At 38.7% G+C, this 14,921-nt stretch overlaps 1 protein-coding gene across 3 annotated transcripts in view; it reads left to right on the top strand.

Annotated features, from left to right (window-relative positions):
• LOC136879210 (uncharacterized) overlaps positions 1-14,921 on the top strand; it is a 1,250,431-nt gene that overhangs the window by 352,744 nt on the left and 882,766 nt on the right. For all 3 annotated transcript variants that reach the window (XM_067153008.2, XM_067153007.2, XM_068228965.1), the window contains one exon: positions 10,177-10,451. In XM_067153008.2, the coding sequence (XP_067009109.2) occupies positions 10,177-10,451 (275 nt within the window). The remainder of the gene's footprint in view (positions 1-10,176; positions 10,452-14,921) is intronic.

Genomic DNA, 14,921 nt, shown 5'->3' with positions numbered 1-14,921 from the left:
TATGGTAGAACCGATCCGTTGGATATTTTAGGAGAGTTCGAGGCGGACATAACGCATTCTAATAGAAAAATTAGTACCACTGTTGTAATTATCAAAGGTAGGGGACCACCTATTTTGGGACGTTCCTCGGCTACAAAACTAGGAATATTACAAATTTCTGAGCACGTTAACCAGACGGTGGTTTCTGACACATCGAGGGTGGGAAAAATAAAGAATTTTCAGCTTAAATTACCAATCGATCCGAAAGTCCCACCAGTTATTCAACCTCTGCGGAGGGTGCCATTGGCATTGAAACAAAAAATAGCAGAACGTATCCTTGAGCTGGAGCAAAATGACATAATTGAAAAGGTTGAAGGACCGTCAAGATGGGTTTCTCCTCTTATACCAATTCCAAAAGGTGACAGCGTTAGATTGTGTCGATATGCGAATGGCAAATAAAGCTGTACTAAAGGCTAGTCATCCATTACCAACCATGGAAGACCTACACCCTGAAGTTAGTGAAAGCAAATACTTTTCAAAGTTGGAAGTTAGGTCAGCTTTTCACCATGTGGAGCTGCATCCAGACTCACGGGAGATTACCACATTTAGGCTTATATAGGTTCAAGCGGCTAATGCTCGGTTTGAATCGGGCAGCTCCTGAGTTCCAAGAGATAATGGAGCAAGGAGTTTACGTATTTATTGATGACATTCTGGTGTATGGGGAAACTAAAGAAATGCATGATTCAAGATTAAAAAAGGTTCTTGAAGTTTTTCGCGAGCACGGTATTGAACTGAATGAGGAAAAGTGTGAATATGGTAAAACTTCAATTAAGTTCTTGGGTCACATAATATCAGCTAATGGCATTAGGCCTACCGAAGACAGAGTGGCGGCTCTGAAGAATTGCAGAAGACCACAAAATGTGTCTGAGGTTTTCTAGGCTACTGAACTATGTAAGTAGATTTATTCCGAACATATCAACCATGACAGAACCACTGTGACAGCTTACACATAAATAAGCACAGTTTGTATGGAAACAAGTACACCAACAAGCTTTTAATAAAATAAAAAAAGTACTGACATCTAGTTCAGTTTTAGGATATTTCAACCCCAAGGACGAAACGATAGTGATGGCAGACGCTGGCCCAAAAGGACTTGGTGCGGTGCTGATACAACGGAACAATGAAGGGATCCCACGCATAATTAGCTACGTTAGTCGCAGCCTGTCGGATGTCGAACAAAGGTACTCTCAGACGGAGAAAGAAGCACTTGGGATTGTCTGGGCGTGTGAGCGTCTAAGGATTTTCCTGACGGGTAAGCAGTTTTGCCTGTATACGGACCATAAACCATTAGAGGTAATTTTTGGGCCTAGATCAAAACCCTACGCGAGAACTGAACGTTGGCTTCTGAGACTCCAATCTTTTGACTTCCAAGTTAAGTATGTAAAGGGGAAAAATAACATAGCAGATCCTTTATCACGGTAAAGTGAGAATTCAATCGGTGAAGCCGATAAGGACAATTATCTGATGCACTTGGCTACGTATTTGGCACCAGTTGCATTATCTTTGGAAGAAATAGAGGAAGCTTCAAAAATTGATCCCACTCTAAGAAAGGTCCGGTCACATTTACAAACAGGGTGTTGGGATCTTAATGACGTTGACCTCCTTCTATTTCGGGCGATGATGTCGCAATTATGCGTCATGGACAATATATTACTGAAAGAAACTAAGTTGGTAATTCCAAAAAGTTTACAAACTAGGGTCCTTAGTTTAGCACACGAGGGTCATCCTGGAATTTTGGAAATGAAAAACAGACTCAGATCTAAAGTATGGTGGCCTGGAATGGACAAAGCAGCGGAACGGCAGTGAGAACATGTCTGGGTTGTCAGATTACCAGTAAACCCGAGAAGCCCGAAAAAATATCTCCGACAGTCATTCCTAAAAAGCCTTGGGAACGAATAGCTGCTGATATTCTGGGTCGTTTCCCTAATGGGGTACAACTATTGATCGTGATAGATTATTTTAGCCGTTTCATGGAAGTAAAACTAAGTAGTACTGACTCTAAAAGCATAATAAAGGCCCTAGATAATATTTTTGCAAGATACGGGTATCCTGAGGTTCTCTCAACAGATAACGGCACGAACTTCGTCAGCGCAGAGACGGAAAATTACCTGCAACAGTGTGGAATTCATCACCACAGATTTACCCCGTTACACCCACATGCAAATGGCACAGTGGAAAGACTGAACCCAGGGATAACTCAACGACTACAGATTGCCAATGCCATGAAATTAGATTGGGAGTTAGAGCTAAACAAGTACCTGCTGATGTACCGGAACCATGAGCACCAGACTACAGGGAGTTATTTTTTAACAGAAAATTGAGGGACAAAATTCCCGGTCTGGCCCCATACAAAACAGAAAAAATATTAGAGGAGGTGGTGGAACGAGACCTTATTCAAAAGTTTAAAAAGGGAGAATACGCGGACATTAGACCAGAGAAAATAAATTATCAGAGTTCGACAAGGTCTTGATGCGTAACCCCAAAGTAAACAATTTTTCAACCACATTTGGACCCACACCCTTGAAAGTCGTCAAGAAGAATGGCAACGCTGTGACAGTAGAGACTTCGGATGGTAGACAAATAACTCGCAACTCTACTTTCTTCCGGCCTTTTCATGAGCTGTTGTCTGAGGACGAGTCGGAGAGTGTGAAAGAGCAACCAGAGGAACCAGAAGAAGAAGAAGAATATCAACCAGAGAAGAAAGAAGAAGAAGGGACCGAGACAAAGTCAACGGGAGAGGAAACCTCCAGGATTTTTGTCAGACTACGATTCAAAGTAAAAAGAAAAAAAGAAAGAAAAAGAAAAAAGGGAGTGATGTAGTGTACTATCGATATATAGGAGATCAATGTGTGTGTTGTAAGATCACAGAGAAGAGAATTGCTGTTTATGCTTTGGATGTAATGGCGACTGTCAATAAAGAGGTTGTTTATTTCGTGTAAATCGCTAATTATTCAGTACAGTATTACTTGTATAGTTGTATTTTCGCCGTGGTGCGCACACATTCTTAGCATTGTGACAACTTCGAACTTTCACACACTGTATTTAAATTCGCAACACATTAGATTTCCATAAAAATTTGTTATACGATAACAATTAAATGAATGAATTCAACCAGAAATATTACATCCCTTGAATTTATATTACTCACCACGTGAAGATACCATACGTAACCCAAACTATGAGGCCTCATTATCTTAGTAACAGATTTTTACGTAAATACTGATGTGATAAATTTAAAGAACAAACATGCAATATACTTAAATATAAAGTTCTGTCTTAACACTCACAGTTACCCAAACCTTATGACAGTACGAAGGCAGTGAAGTAGCAAACAACTGGATCCCGTGAGCTAATGGAACGTATTTGTTATGGATGTGTTAATCCCCCACCAAACCACCTTGTAGAGAGAACTAAACAGAACTCATTTACTAAATGTTAATTGCGCCTCCAGATATGAGCACAATACCAAAGAAATTTTACATGATGAATTTCAATGAGGGCTAATCCCATTTTACAGAAATTAGGAAAAAAGAAAGAAATAAAGTCTTAACACTGAGGCACAGAAAACTTGCGTCAGTACCTAGAACACTTCCTGTCAAGAGCATAGATGTTATGTGCGTATATTAAGAAATACTAAATTACGGGAGGCAAACTCAAGGAAGAGTTAAATTACATGTTAGATACAAGGTTTAAGAAAAAGTAAAGATAATTGCCTACAAAAACGAAATGGTGTGATCTTAGCTCAAAACTTAAGTCATTATGACGATTTTTAGCGGTGAATGTGAATCCCGAGGATAAACTCCTGCGCAAGAAAAGAAATAATTACATTTAAATGAAGTTAATGTCGAAATAAAATAAGAAGAAATAGTGCTTACCCCGGGATAGGTAGGCCTACCTATCCTATGATGGGACCGCTCTTAACGATGGTCAAGAATCAAAGACGCGGAGACAATTTCGCTCCCACGAAGGAGCGGATGAGATTGAGAAACAAGAAATGGTGCAATCACCAAAGTACCGGTAACCAATAAGGCTACAGAATTTATTCTTTATTCATATTCACGAATTATAAATAATTTTATCTTGACCAATGAAAGTTGGTTATTTCTCGCTGGTCCAGAAATGGATTTTACGCAACAAGAAATATTCTACTAAAAACGGCACGTGTAGGCACATGCTGCTTTACAATTTTAACAACAAATTTAAAATATTAAAACTGAAAGATTCATGATACAAAAAAATTCCGAAACAGGTTTTTCCCTTTTAGTTCAAAAGTCCAAACTAAACATCTTTCACAACACAAACAATTTTTCAAAACAATAAATGAAGGAGTTGTTTCCCCACTGCTGTCTCGAATCCTGCCACCTCGTTCTTCCTGACATGTGAAGTGTTAGAGAAGACAAATCATTCCACCATTGCAGTTCTCTTCGAAAATTCAGTGAATCTATTGTGGACAAACAGGTCAAAGAAAAAGCACAGTTTTCTATTTGTGAGTTATGCTGCTCTGTATATGGTGAAGGCAACCAAGCGACTTAAAATGTTAGACCTTCAAATGACAGATGTGACATGCCTTGCATAGGGTAGCTGAAGTAGATGAGTAGGAAAGTGTTTGTCAGAGCTCCAACTTCATTGCTCCTACCTCCCCAGCCAGTTATAATGTGTGCAACTTAGAGATCGTAAAGTCTTTTGATAGAATCACCCACCATATTATTTTCAAGCACTACATTAAAAGCAAACCTGGCTTACATGAAGTCCAATTTTAATTCTTTACCTGGAGCAATCATGGAACTGAAAGTGTTAGGTGCATTCATTGGTTGTTGTGAAGTGCACTGAACAGGAAGGCATAGTAGCAAGTAGGCATGGAATAAGAGACATTCTTTGTGGAAATGTCCAGGAATTATCTAATACAAATACCCTCCCTTGAACTGGAGCAATCCTGATAATAGAGTTTAAATCAGGTACGAAATCTATCAAATAATACATATTTTGTGTGTAATGTAAAACTAATTGAATACCGGTACTGAACAGTGAAAATAACAGTCATGTTTGTCTTCCACAGAGTCCATCCTTACCTAGGAGAATGCAGTGTAACTTTAATGAATTTATAAATAGTTGATCTTTAGGTTAAGGATTTTGAAGAATTAAAACTGTTTTAACTCTTAATTAACTGTAGCAATCGTAATAAAAGTGTTTCTCTATGTAATGTAGATGATATTCATTAAGTCATACTTTGAATTTTATAGGTCATTATTTTTTGTTTTTAGGTTATAAATATCTACATATTTTATACATTTTTAGGTCATAGAACTCTGCCCCCTACCGATAAGTAATCACGGCAGGTTTTTGTGAACACTTTGAACAGAGTGTTGAAAAGGTACAGTAAGTACATGATGGCAGAAATTTTTCAAGGGGAGTTAAGTAGCTAACCCTATATCACAAGTAGGTAAACTCATTTCCTGGATTTCGATTATTATTTCTGTGTGGTTTGGAACATGTTTTCAGTGGCGGCTCGTTTGGGAGGCGCTAAGGCGCGCGCCCCCCACGGGTTTCCATTAAATTCGGGAATTTTAATCTTAAATGTTAACAAGGGAAATATTTTACGTACTATAAGATTATTATCAAGGGCGCGAGTGGTACTGTACTGCGGCACGATGCGCTGCTGGCCCCGCGCAGGAGGGCGCTCTCTCATAGCGGACCAAATACTCACTTGACTGGCCTTGAGGGAGCCAATCAGAGGCGCAGTAGAGATGTGCTGTTCTACGGAGATTCCGGCGCGTTTCTGCCGCGGCCTATTGTTGCAGCCAACCTACCCGAAACACTGGTGATCTGATTTCTATTTAATAGGGGTCAGTTTATGCCATTTCTCTCCTAAAACTAGGGACTATTTTACTGAGGCACTTACCTGAGTTAAATGTGCCGGTATATATTTAAAATAGTCTCGTAATTTTTAGGATTATTAACTAACGAAACGAGTAACGACTGTAACTACTGTCTCCTCGCACTTGACTCATGTTGGCCAAACTCACTTGGAGAGCGCGATGTTTAACTTCGTGTTGATGAATGATCTCGTGAGGTGACTATGACAAGGTGAAATTAGGAGAAAGGTTGTGATTTATATGTAGGCATAGTGTTATGTTTGCACTTCGTACGGTATGATTACCGTCGAACATATTAAAGTACTAACGTTTTCTTCTCTTTCTATCGAGAAGAAAGTCGAACTGAAGGAGTGTTTTAGGCCGACACCAGACTTCTTGTTGAAAAAACCGGAGACCAAGAAAAATGAAAATAGGGCTTTCCAAAGACAAATTAATTCTCCTGACGTATATAACAAGAACTCGCGGATATGTGGAAGTGATATCTCAGAAACCTTTTACTGCTTTCCTTGACTGCTATTCTCCCGTTCTAGGAAAGGAAATAAATGGGTCACCACAGAGGTGGTATCAATAGTACCATGGACTTTGAAATGCTTGGTGAAGTCAATGTCGTGTCTTGTTTAAGTGATCACTACAGTGAAACTATTCGTAAACATAACTCGATCGTGGACAAGAACAGGCAAATATGATGATGATGATGATGATGATTATATTAAATTATATTATATTATATTATATTATATTATATTATATTATATTATATTATATTATATTATATTATATTATATTATATTATATTATATTATATTATATTATCTAATTATTATTTAATAATAATAATAATCATCAACATCATCATCATCATCAAAACAATTGCATATGCATTGCACCGTATAGTGTTTGAAGTGTGTATCTTGATAACATGGTTTGAAGAACTTGAGATAATTGTGCAATTATGAAACTAAGGTGCGCTCCCCACTGCTGATATCCACGAGCCGCCACTGCATGTTTACTAAAAGCTGCTGTAGGGACTAATGTCAAGTGAAGTGAAGTATGGGTCATGATGTGTTGCCAACAATAGCCTAGAATTCTAAATGTATTTCACAAGTTTAGTTCTGACTTAAAAATATTTTAGCAGTGGTGTAGGCTAAAGCAAGAAGAAAATTTACATCATTTAACATTTAAAATTCCCCTCATATTATTCTGGTTTTCTTTAAATACCAATATTACTGCTTATGGAAAGTCAAACTGAGCCATATTAATATTGAGGATATATTTCAATCTTTCTATAATAAGAACATTGTGAATCACATCAGGAAGAAAATAAAGGAAGTTGAAAAAATGAATGTGATATTTAAACAGGTACTTTGATTAGTGTTTCCTAGCGCAATATAGGTACTGTAATGAGTTTTACACTGACCTTTCATACTGTCCTAGAAAAGTGTATTTAATGATTCTTTTATTATAAAGCGAGCATGAAAAAGTGGAGAAATTTCAGATATTTCATAACAATTTGAAGGAATACTTTGCCCTAAAATTATACTGTACTGGTTTTCTCAAGCTTTATGAAATAGCTTCTGCAAATAGCTGCTTAGAAGAAGGTGAGCAAGAAGGCGGCATGTCCAGAATGGTAACTGAAAGTAACAGTTCAATTTCTACTAACTTCTCACATCATACTCTCCTTTCATATTGATCACTTATTCACTGGAAATATTTGAAACTGAAGCACTCACAAGATGGGAAGGTGTTCAGTACGCTCCATGAGTAAAGATGAGTAAAGATAACACCAAAGTACGTAGGCCTACAGTGATCCCCTTGAGGAACTTCCACTTCCTAACACCTGGGACGACTTTTGTTCTGGGTGAAACCTGCCTTTTCTTCTGTGTACCAGTGGCACCACTTTGGGGGAGACAAGGCATTTTCTGCAAACACCCAGCCCCTCCCCCATTTTGCCCCTCCAAAAATTCTCCTAGATATTAAGTCTAGAATTACAGGGTAAGGATATTTCAAAATAATGTCCCGAGTCTGATTCTCAGATGTCTGCTGCGGGATGGGTTCAGCTGTGCTGGTGGGTTATACCCAGAGAGTCCGCTGAGCATGCAATCTAGTGATTAGAAATTGTATACCTCCACGTCCTCTACCCCATGGCCAATATTCGGATGGTGATGCCGAAACAATTATGATCACCATGTCATCAAAAACTAAACTGATGCTTTCAATAATAGGACCTTTATATATTGAAAATTGGTATTGTATTTCCAGTTTTAGTCAGTGAAAGTGAAGAAATCAAATTCAAACCCTATTTTGTCTGGGTAGTCGTGAATACCAGAGATGATGAGGAGTTCTTCAATGTGGTAACACACTGATTTTAGGCTTGTTCTCCTCATCAACCTTTCACGGAACTGGTCCGACTTTATTTTCAGTTTAGATTTCTTGAACATTTGCAGAAAAATGGCAGACATGTTCCTCTGTTCATTTGTTTCCTTGACTGGCTCCATGGCTGGTCTTTGGTCTAAGGGTTCACACATTCTTTTCCCAGCTAGGTCACGGATTTTCATTTTCATTGGCTCGAAGGCTGGGTGTGTCTTTAGCAGTAGAATTCATCATAGATAGGGTCCCATCTTCACAGGCGCGCAGACCTGCCAATGGGTCTTCTGGACACCACATAGCATTGCTATTGTACCGATATTATTCCAGTAGCTTTTAGAAAGTAGGTGCAGGCCAAGGAGATAGACATCACAGCACACTATTATGTTACATAATAAATGACCAGGGGTTTTAACCCATAAAAGTACAGCATGTGATAGAGGGGACCAGCCCTCATAAAATGAAATTTCTCGAAACTAGTAACTAGCTGAGGGGGAGGGTTCCACAATATTTACAACATGGGGTGGAGTACCAGGTAATTCTGGAAAGAATGTAACATGCAAATATAGTTTCCAAACCTAGCATACTCTTACAATGTAATACATGACATTTGTAGAAAGACTGCGGGGAGGGAAAGGTTTTCAAGCCCACAAGAGGGCAATCCAAGAGAGAGACAAAATTTTCCAGAAGGTGCTGGTATCTTACAAATACCTTCAGGGTAATGATTTACACTGTCTCTAGCCGAGAACATGAGAGTTAATGTTAACCATTCAACATTAAAAGGCCCAGAAGGCAATTCAAACCTGCAGTACAATGGGACCAATGGCCAATAACAACTAGTCCATACATCTAGTGACTAGATATCAGAACTTCCAAAAGTGACATGGAAATTTGATAGTGAAAGAACATTAATCCTTAAATATACAAGGTTTTACAGGGCCCTTTAAACATGCCAAAAAGCACTCTTAAATTGGTTTACATACACGTTACCTTAATCCTTCCATCATCCCTTATTCACTCTATCAGGCTTAACGTCTTACCTCCATGCCCCTTAGTGGTAATATCCTGCCTGAAGCAAGGCCAGCCCGGACAATAAGGCGTGCAAGGTCAAGTCCAATTATCATGGGGATCGGACGAAGTAAAGCCCCTTGCCAAAGGCAGGGCAAGGTATGTACGCAGAGCCCCCAAACTCTCATTGGTAGGCAAGGAGGGGCAGGGCGTGTTGCCAAGGGACATAGAGGTAAGTGGTACGGCTCCTAACCTCATTGAAAGGAAATACTCTAGAGTGGGAAGGCAGATCCCTTTTACCCTGGAGCCATAATGTGGGAGGAGGGAGAATATAATTTATTATTAATCAGCTAAATAACATAATCCTAAAAACACAATAAATAGCCATAGATTAAAAGTAGAGGTACACATAAACTTGCCAGCATGAATACAAGGCAGAAGAAACAAGAAAGGGGGGCGAAGAAAAATTCACGGTACAGTTATCATTATTTGTTTTGTTTCAGAAATGTTATCATGTGTTTGTATTCTGCAGCAACATGCAGTCCACTAGCCACTTCACTTCTCATCTCACTAAGCTCAAGAAGCCCTAGGAAAGTGAAAGGTCATAGTCTGTGGAACGTGTTCCAATGAATTCAGTCACAATGAGTGCTTCCGAAAGTACTAAGTGGTGGAAAATATATCACTACTGATGTTGTTGTCTGATTGAAAATACAAAGTTTTGTACAGTTTTACTTTCAATTAATTATATAATATATATATCTGTGTACTTTTTCCCATATTGGCCTGATTTTAAATTGGCAATGTGAGTGGAAATATAATTGGGCTTCTCAGGGTTAATTGATATAACAGTGAATTTTGCCTTTGGTTATAATCATGACATTGCACATTCCAGGTACTGAAACTTCAGCAGCGAGTAAATGATCTTCAAGGCCAGGTAGAGGACTACCGAGATGAAAAGAAGAGTTTATCCCTGCGAGTGAAGGAACTTGAGGAAGAATTAGAGGCAAGGCCTGACAAAAATGCCACTCTGAAAACCATTGATGATTTAAGATCAAAATTATTGGCAGCTGAAACACTTTGTGAAGAGCTCATGGATGAGAATGAAGATATGAAGAAGGAACTCAGGGACTTGGAAGAAGAGATTGAAGAAATGCAAGATAATTTTAGGTAAGATGGATTTATTGTTGGGTGTTAAATAAAGAATGAAATGATGCCTGTTTGTTGATTGCTCGTACTGTGATCATGATCAACATCAAATATACCAGGGAAGCTGTGAAAACTGGTTGCAGCAAAATAATGAGGCATTGAGGAGTGAGGTAGTTGGCCATTGCTTTCCTCACAGCTCAGCAGCCATACTTGGTGCTTGGTAGATCACTCAACAGAACTTGTTGGCAGTGTGAATGCCAGAAAAGCTTGTAGATACTACGAACATATTTTGCCCATGGCAATAAGTGTGTACTGTGGTATTTCTGTTCACTTGTTTAGCACTATTGTTTAGAAATTATTCAGTTTTTGTTCCGAATTTAATAAGTAGTTATTTTTATGATGTTAGAGAAGAGCGGCCACAGGAGACGTCCAGTCAAATGCTGTGACATGGCCCAACCTCACAACTGAGGAAGGGCATTGCTGATCCTTGACACTAGTGAGCATGATGAGCCTCACCGCCGACTCCTGTCAAATAACAGCATTCTCGAATCACCATCAACAGCATTTATAGAAGTTTTGGCTCACACCCTAATGATTAGAAGTCGTAGTATCCTGCCGGCCAATATTTAGGTGGTAAAAAAAATAAATCAGTGGACTCAAGCAGCATCACACATTGCAGAGGAACACTGTAACAAGCAAGCTTGACAGAAGAATACTTGCTTCCGAGTCAGACACTGTTAGCGGTGCTCCGCCCATACCCCTGTGAGCCGGTACGAGTCAAAAAAAAAAAAAACTGGGTGCATCGACCAGCAAACACCCCAAAAACATGACATAAATTCTAAACAGAAAAGGACTTACCTCCAGAAGGTAGGAGTGACACAAATAAGCCATAGATCTACCACAAGCCTGTCAGGGTATCAAATTACTAAGAACTAAACAAGAAAAACAAATTTTCTTGAAAAGAATAAAGAATTTAATTCAGATATTCAAATTAGTTAAGATTAACATTAATTAAACATTATCCGGCTCCATGGCTAAATGGTTAGCATGCTGGCCTTTGGTCACAGGGATCCTGGGTTCGATTCCCGGCAGAGTTGGGAATTTTAAGCTTCAGTGGTTAATTTCGCTGACACAGGGGCTGTGTATGTTTGTTGTCTTCATCATCATTTCATCCTCATCACGATGCGCAGGTCGCCTACGGGAGTCAAATCAAAAGACCTGCTCCTGGCGAGCCAAACATGTCTTCGGACACTCCCAGCACTAAAAGCCATACGCCATTTCTTTTCATCCTTGCTTTAAAAGAAAATTAAAGTCACCCTAGTTAAAATTAGAGTTCAGATGTTAAACAATCAAAATAAACAAGCGGCCGGGATAACTCAAATAAAATAAGCAAGTAACATCATTACCTTTTCTACAGAATTATAAATAGCAGTTTGTAATATTTTCCTGGGTTCCAGTGTCACTCTTCACTCCGAATATAACAATCGAGATTTTGGTCATTTTGGTGAAATTTTTTATGACTGAATTTGAAAGGGTTGAGTTCCTTTTTTCTTGTCACGAAGTTGTTCTGCTCAATACTTTAATTTATTCGAAAGGTTGGATTAATTTGCTTTACTTCATATTTCTCCCTTTCTTTAGAGGATGAAGAATGCAGACACCGATTAATATTTTCTCCCATTATATTCTGTCATATGTACCCAAATTTGTATGGTATGAGCTATATTAAGAAACCTGCATATGGAATTTTTGATTGCAGAATTTTTTCATGTAGTATTGATTTTTCAAGTCGAAAATTGGAGAAACTATTGATTGTATATGAAATCAATGTTCATGATATCTCTACTTTTATGTAGGTGACATCCGCACAAAGTTTTGTAAAAATCCATCCAATAGGTAAAAATATCCTTTTACCTCTGGAGTGTCGCCTTAAGAGAGATCTTTTCTCTTTCTCAAATAGCAATATATCATTAGATTTAATTTCACACTGGGATCTCCACCAAGGGAAAATCAAAACACCTTTACAAGGTAATTAAAAAGGAAATAAGTTACAACCCCAATCGCAAATGGGAATGAAATGCATAATAAACCATAAGGTGGACCCCGAAGAAGAAATAACACAAGATAAACAGTTTCTCTCGACTGGACGGTCCACACCACAAACAATCATCATCACCATGGCAACATAAATTACAAGACCTAACGGGAGTTAGTGACCCAACAATGGCAAAAAACATGGAGAAACACAGGACTCGAAAAATAGAAGGGAAAATAAAATATAAAGAAACTATAAAATATACTAGCAGCTGACCAGACTCCAAATAAAAGAATCCTTGCCAGAACTCCCACATGATTATGAAAATAGAACTAAGAAGGCAAGTTGCCTTATTTTAGAATATGAAGATCACAGGTAAGTGATACCAATTTTAACAACCTGAAGAAGGTAAGGTTAGCTGACGTGTTTACTAGGCATTAATTTCCAACACAGAAAGAAAGAAAAAATGAAAACATGCAGTGTAGAAATGTTTTCTTGAAGTATAAATTCGCATGACAAAGATTAACTTCCAAGGTAATGGGAGTTTTATAGTTCACTTACGATTTTAGGTCCTTCTGTAAACAAGCTTAAACATGGCCAACCCATGTTCTTCCTTATCAGACGAAGCTTAACAAAAAACAATTAAAATGAATGCTAAACGAGGATGAGTTTGAATGAAATAAAATCTTTGGAGGATTTAGAGGAATACCCTCCAAAACAGCAGCAATCATCTGTTATCCATTACAATATCCCAAACCAGGGACACAGCGAGAGTTCAAGATGCGTCTTCTCCTTGTTTTAGACCACAAGCGAGTAACGACTGCTCTTGGCTTACAACGAGCCGAGGGCTTGCTGATGGAGGCCTTGGGCTCTGATTGGTCATTGTGAGAGTGAGAGAAAACAACCAAGGAAGTTACGCTCACTGTTGAAGGACGGCAGCACCAAGTAGAGACAGCATACCACAGGAGAATAGAAATTAAAACATGGCGTGCCACCCAAGGAAGATATCAAATTAAAACATTGACTCCCAGAAACATAGGAAATAATAGGGAGAAGGTAGTTTGAGAAACAGAATAAACTACACCAATTTCTCCAGCATATTAACCATGACGAAAATATAAATGAAGAAGAGGACCAAGATGTAACCACCGTATCAGCGGGAAGCACCCTCCGACAGCTGGACAGAAAGCATTAATTATTTATATACTGTGTACGCATAGATTGCGTTATAACAACTTATTTCTCATATAGCACCATGCATTAAACCATCAACGCAATGTGCAGCCTTCTTGATTCTTAGAGCTGAGTACTAGGTAACTGCTGCTCCATGTTCAGGATAGCTGAACCAAAGAATATTCTTCCAGACTGCATATAAACAAAACTTCAACCCAACTGCTGGACGATCTGGTAGATGTAGTCAGTTTTGTTTCACGTCCACACTGCATCCTTACAGTGTAACTACAGGCTGTATAAGCTCCTTGTTCCTGTTGCATGGGTGTAATCACATACCATATGCTTCCTCTGTTCCTGATGCTGTGAGTTGCTGCCCCGTTGGCACAGACCTCCTCGGTTATGCAGCTGATTTCACACTGTTTGATCTACTCCAGGTCTACAACATGCTGAAAGCAACAAATACCCACCTTCCCTGCAAGTTCAATTGGAATACACCCAGTTTCTTCCCATGATTACCTCAGTCCTACACCAACCTTACAAATGCCTCCTATCGTACAAATATCGAACGTGTTTGAGGTATAGTGTGAAAACATAATAATACACAAGGAAACATGTCAGATTAACCACCTGGTTTTAAGTAGCACTGCTCTGTACTGTACACACCTGCCTACAAGAGCAGCAAGTGTTATCAATGACACCTGACACACTTCAGCTAGAGCACATAATTTTTGTTAAAATATGTCATTTTATTTCCTTTGTGATATTTTAATTTGGAGCATCCAGATAATGGCTATGAGTCCCATACACACAGAGGCATCTCGGGCATTGTTAACACAGGACACATTTGACAGTGAGAAGTACAGTAAGAGGATGGACAAAGAGCTCAAAGCACCACTGAAGAAGGAAGGAAGAAGAGGGTTACAAGGTGCTGGGATTCCATCCATACTTTCATCTATCTTCTAGGTGACTCATTGAATAGGCCCTCAGGATGCTGGTCGTCTTGACTTTACTCACTTTACAACAAATTAATTTCATTTTTCTTTCATCTTGAATTACAATTGATATATTTCCACAAGAAAAGTGCATTCTCTGACTTTCTTGGCAAGAACTGTGAATCGGTGTGAAGATCTGTATAGCCCTTACAATCAAGTTGAATACAGAAATATATTATATACATACAGTATTTACATAACAGGAAAACAATGAACAAGAAAAGAATCCTTACAATTGAATGTCAACATCATTGATCCACTGTATTGCTTCTGGAGTTGCTGTAAGAAAATCCA

This window comes from Anabrus simplex, chromosome 8 (assembly GCF_040414725.1).
Source record: "Anabrus simplex isolate iqAnaSimp1 chromosome 8, ASM4041472v1, whole genome shotgun sequence".
NCBI classification, from domain to species: Eukaryota; Metazoa; Arthropoda; class Insecta; order Orthoptera; family Tettigoniidae; genus Anabrus; species Anabrus simplex.
The sequence above is the reverse complement of the archived record's forward strand: the minus strand, read 5'-3'. Positions and strand labels throughout refer to the sequence as shown.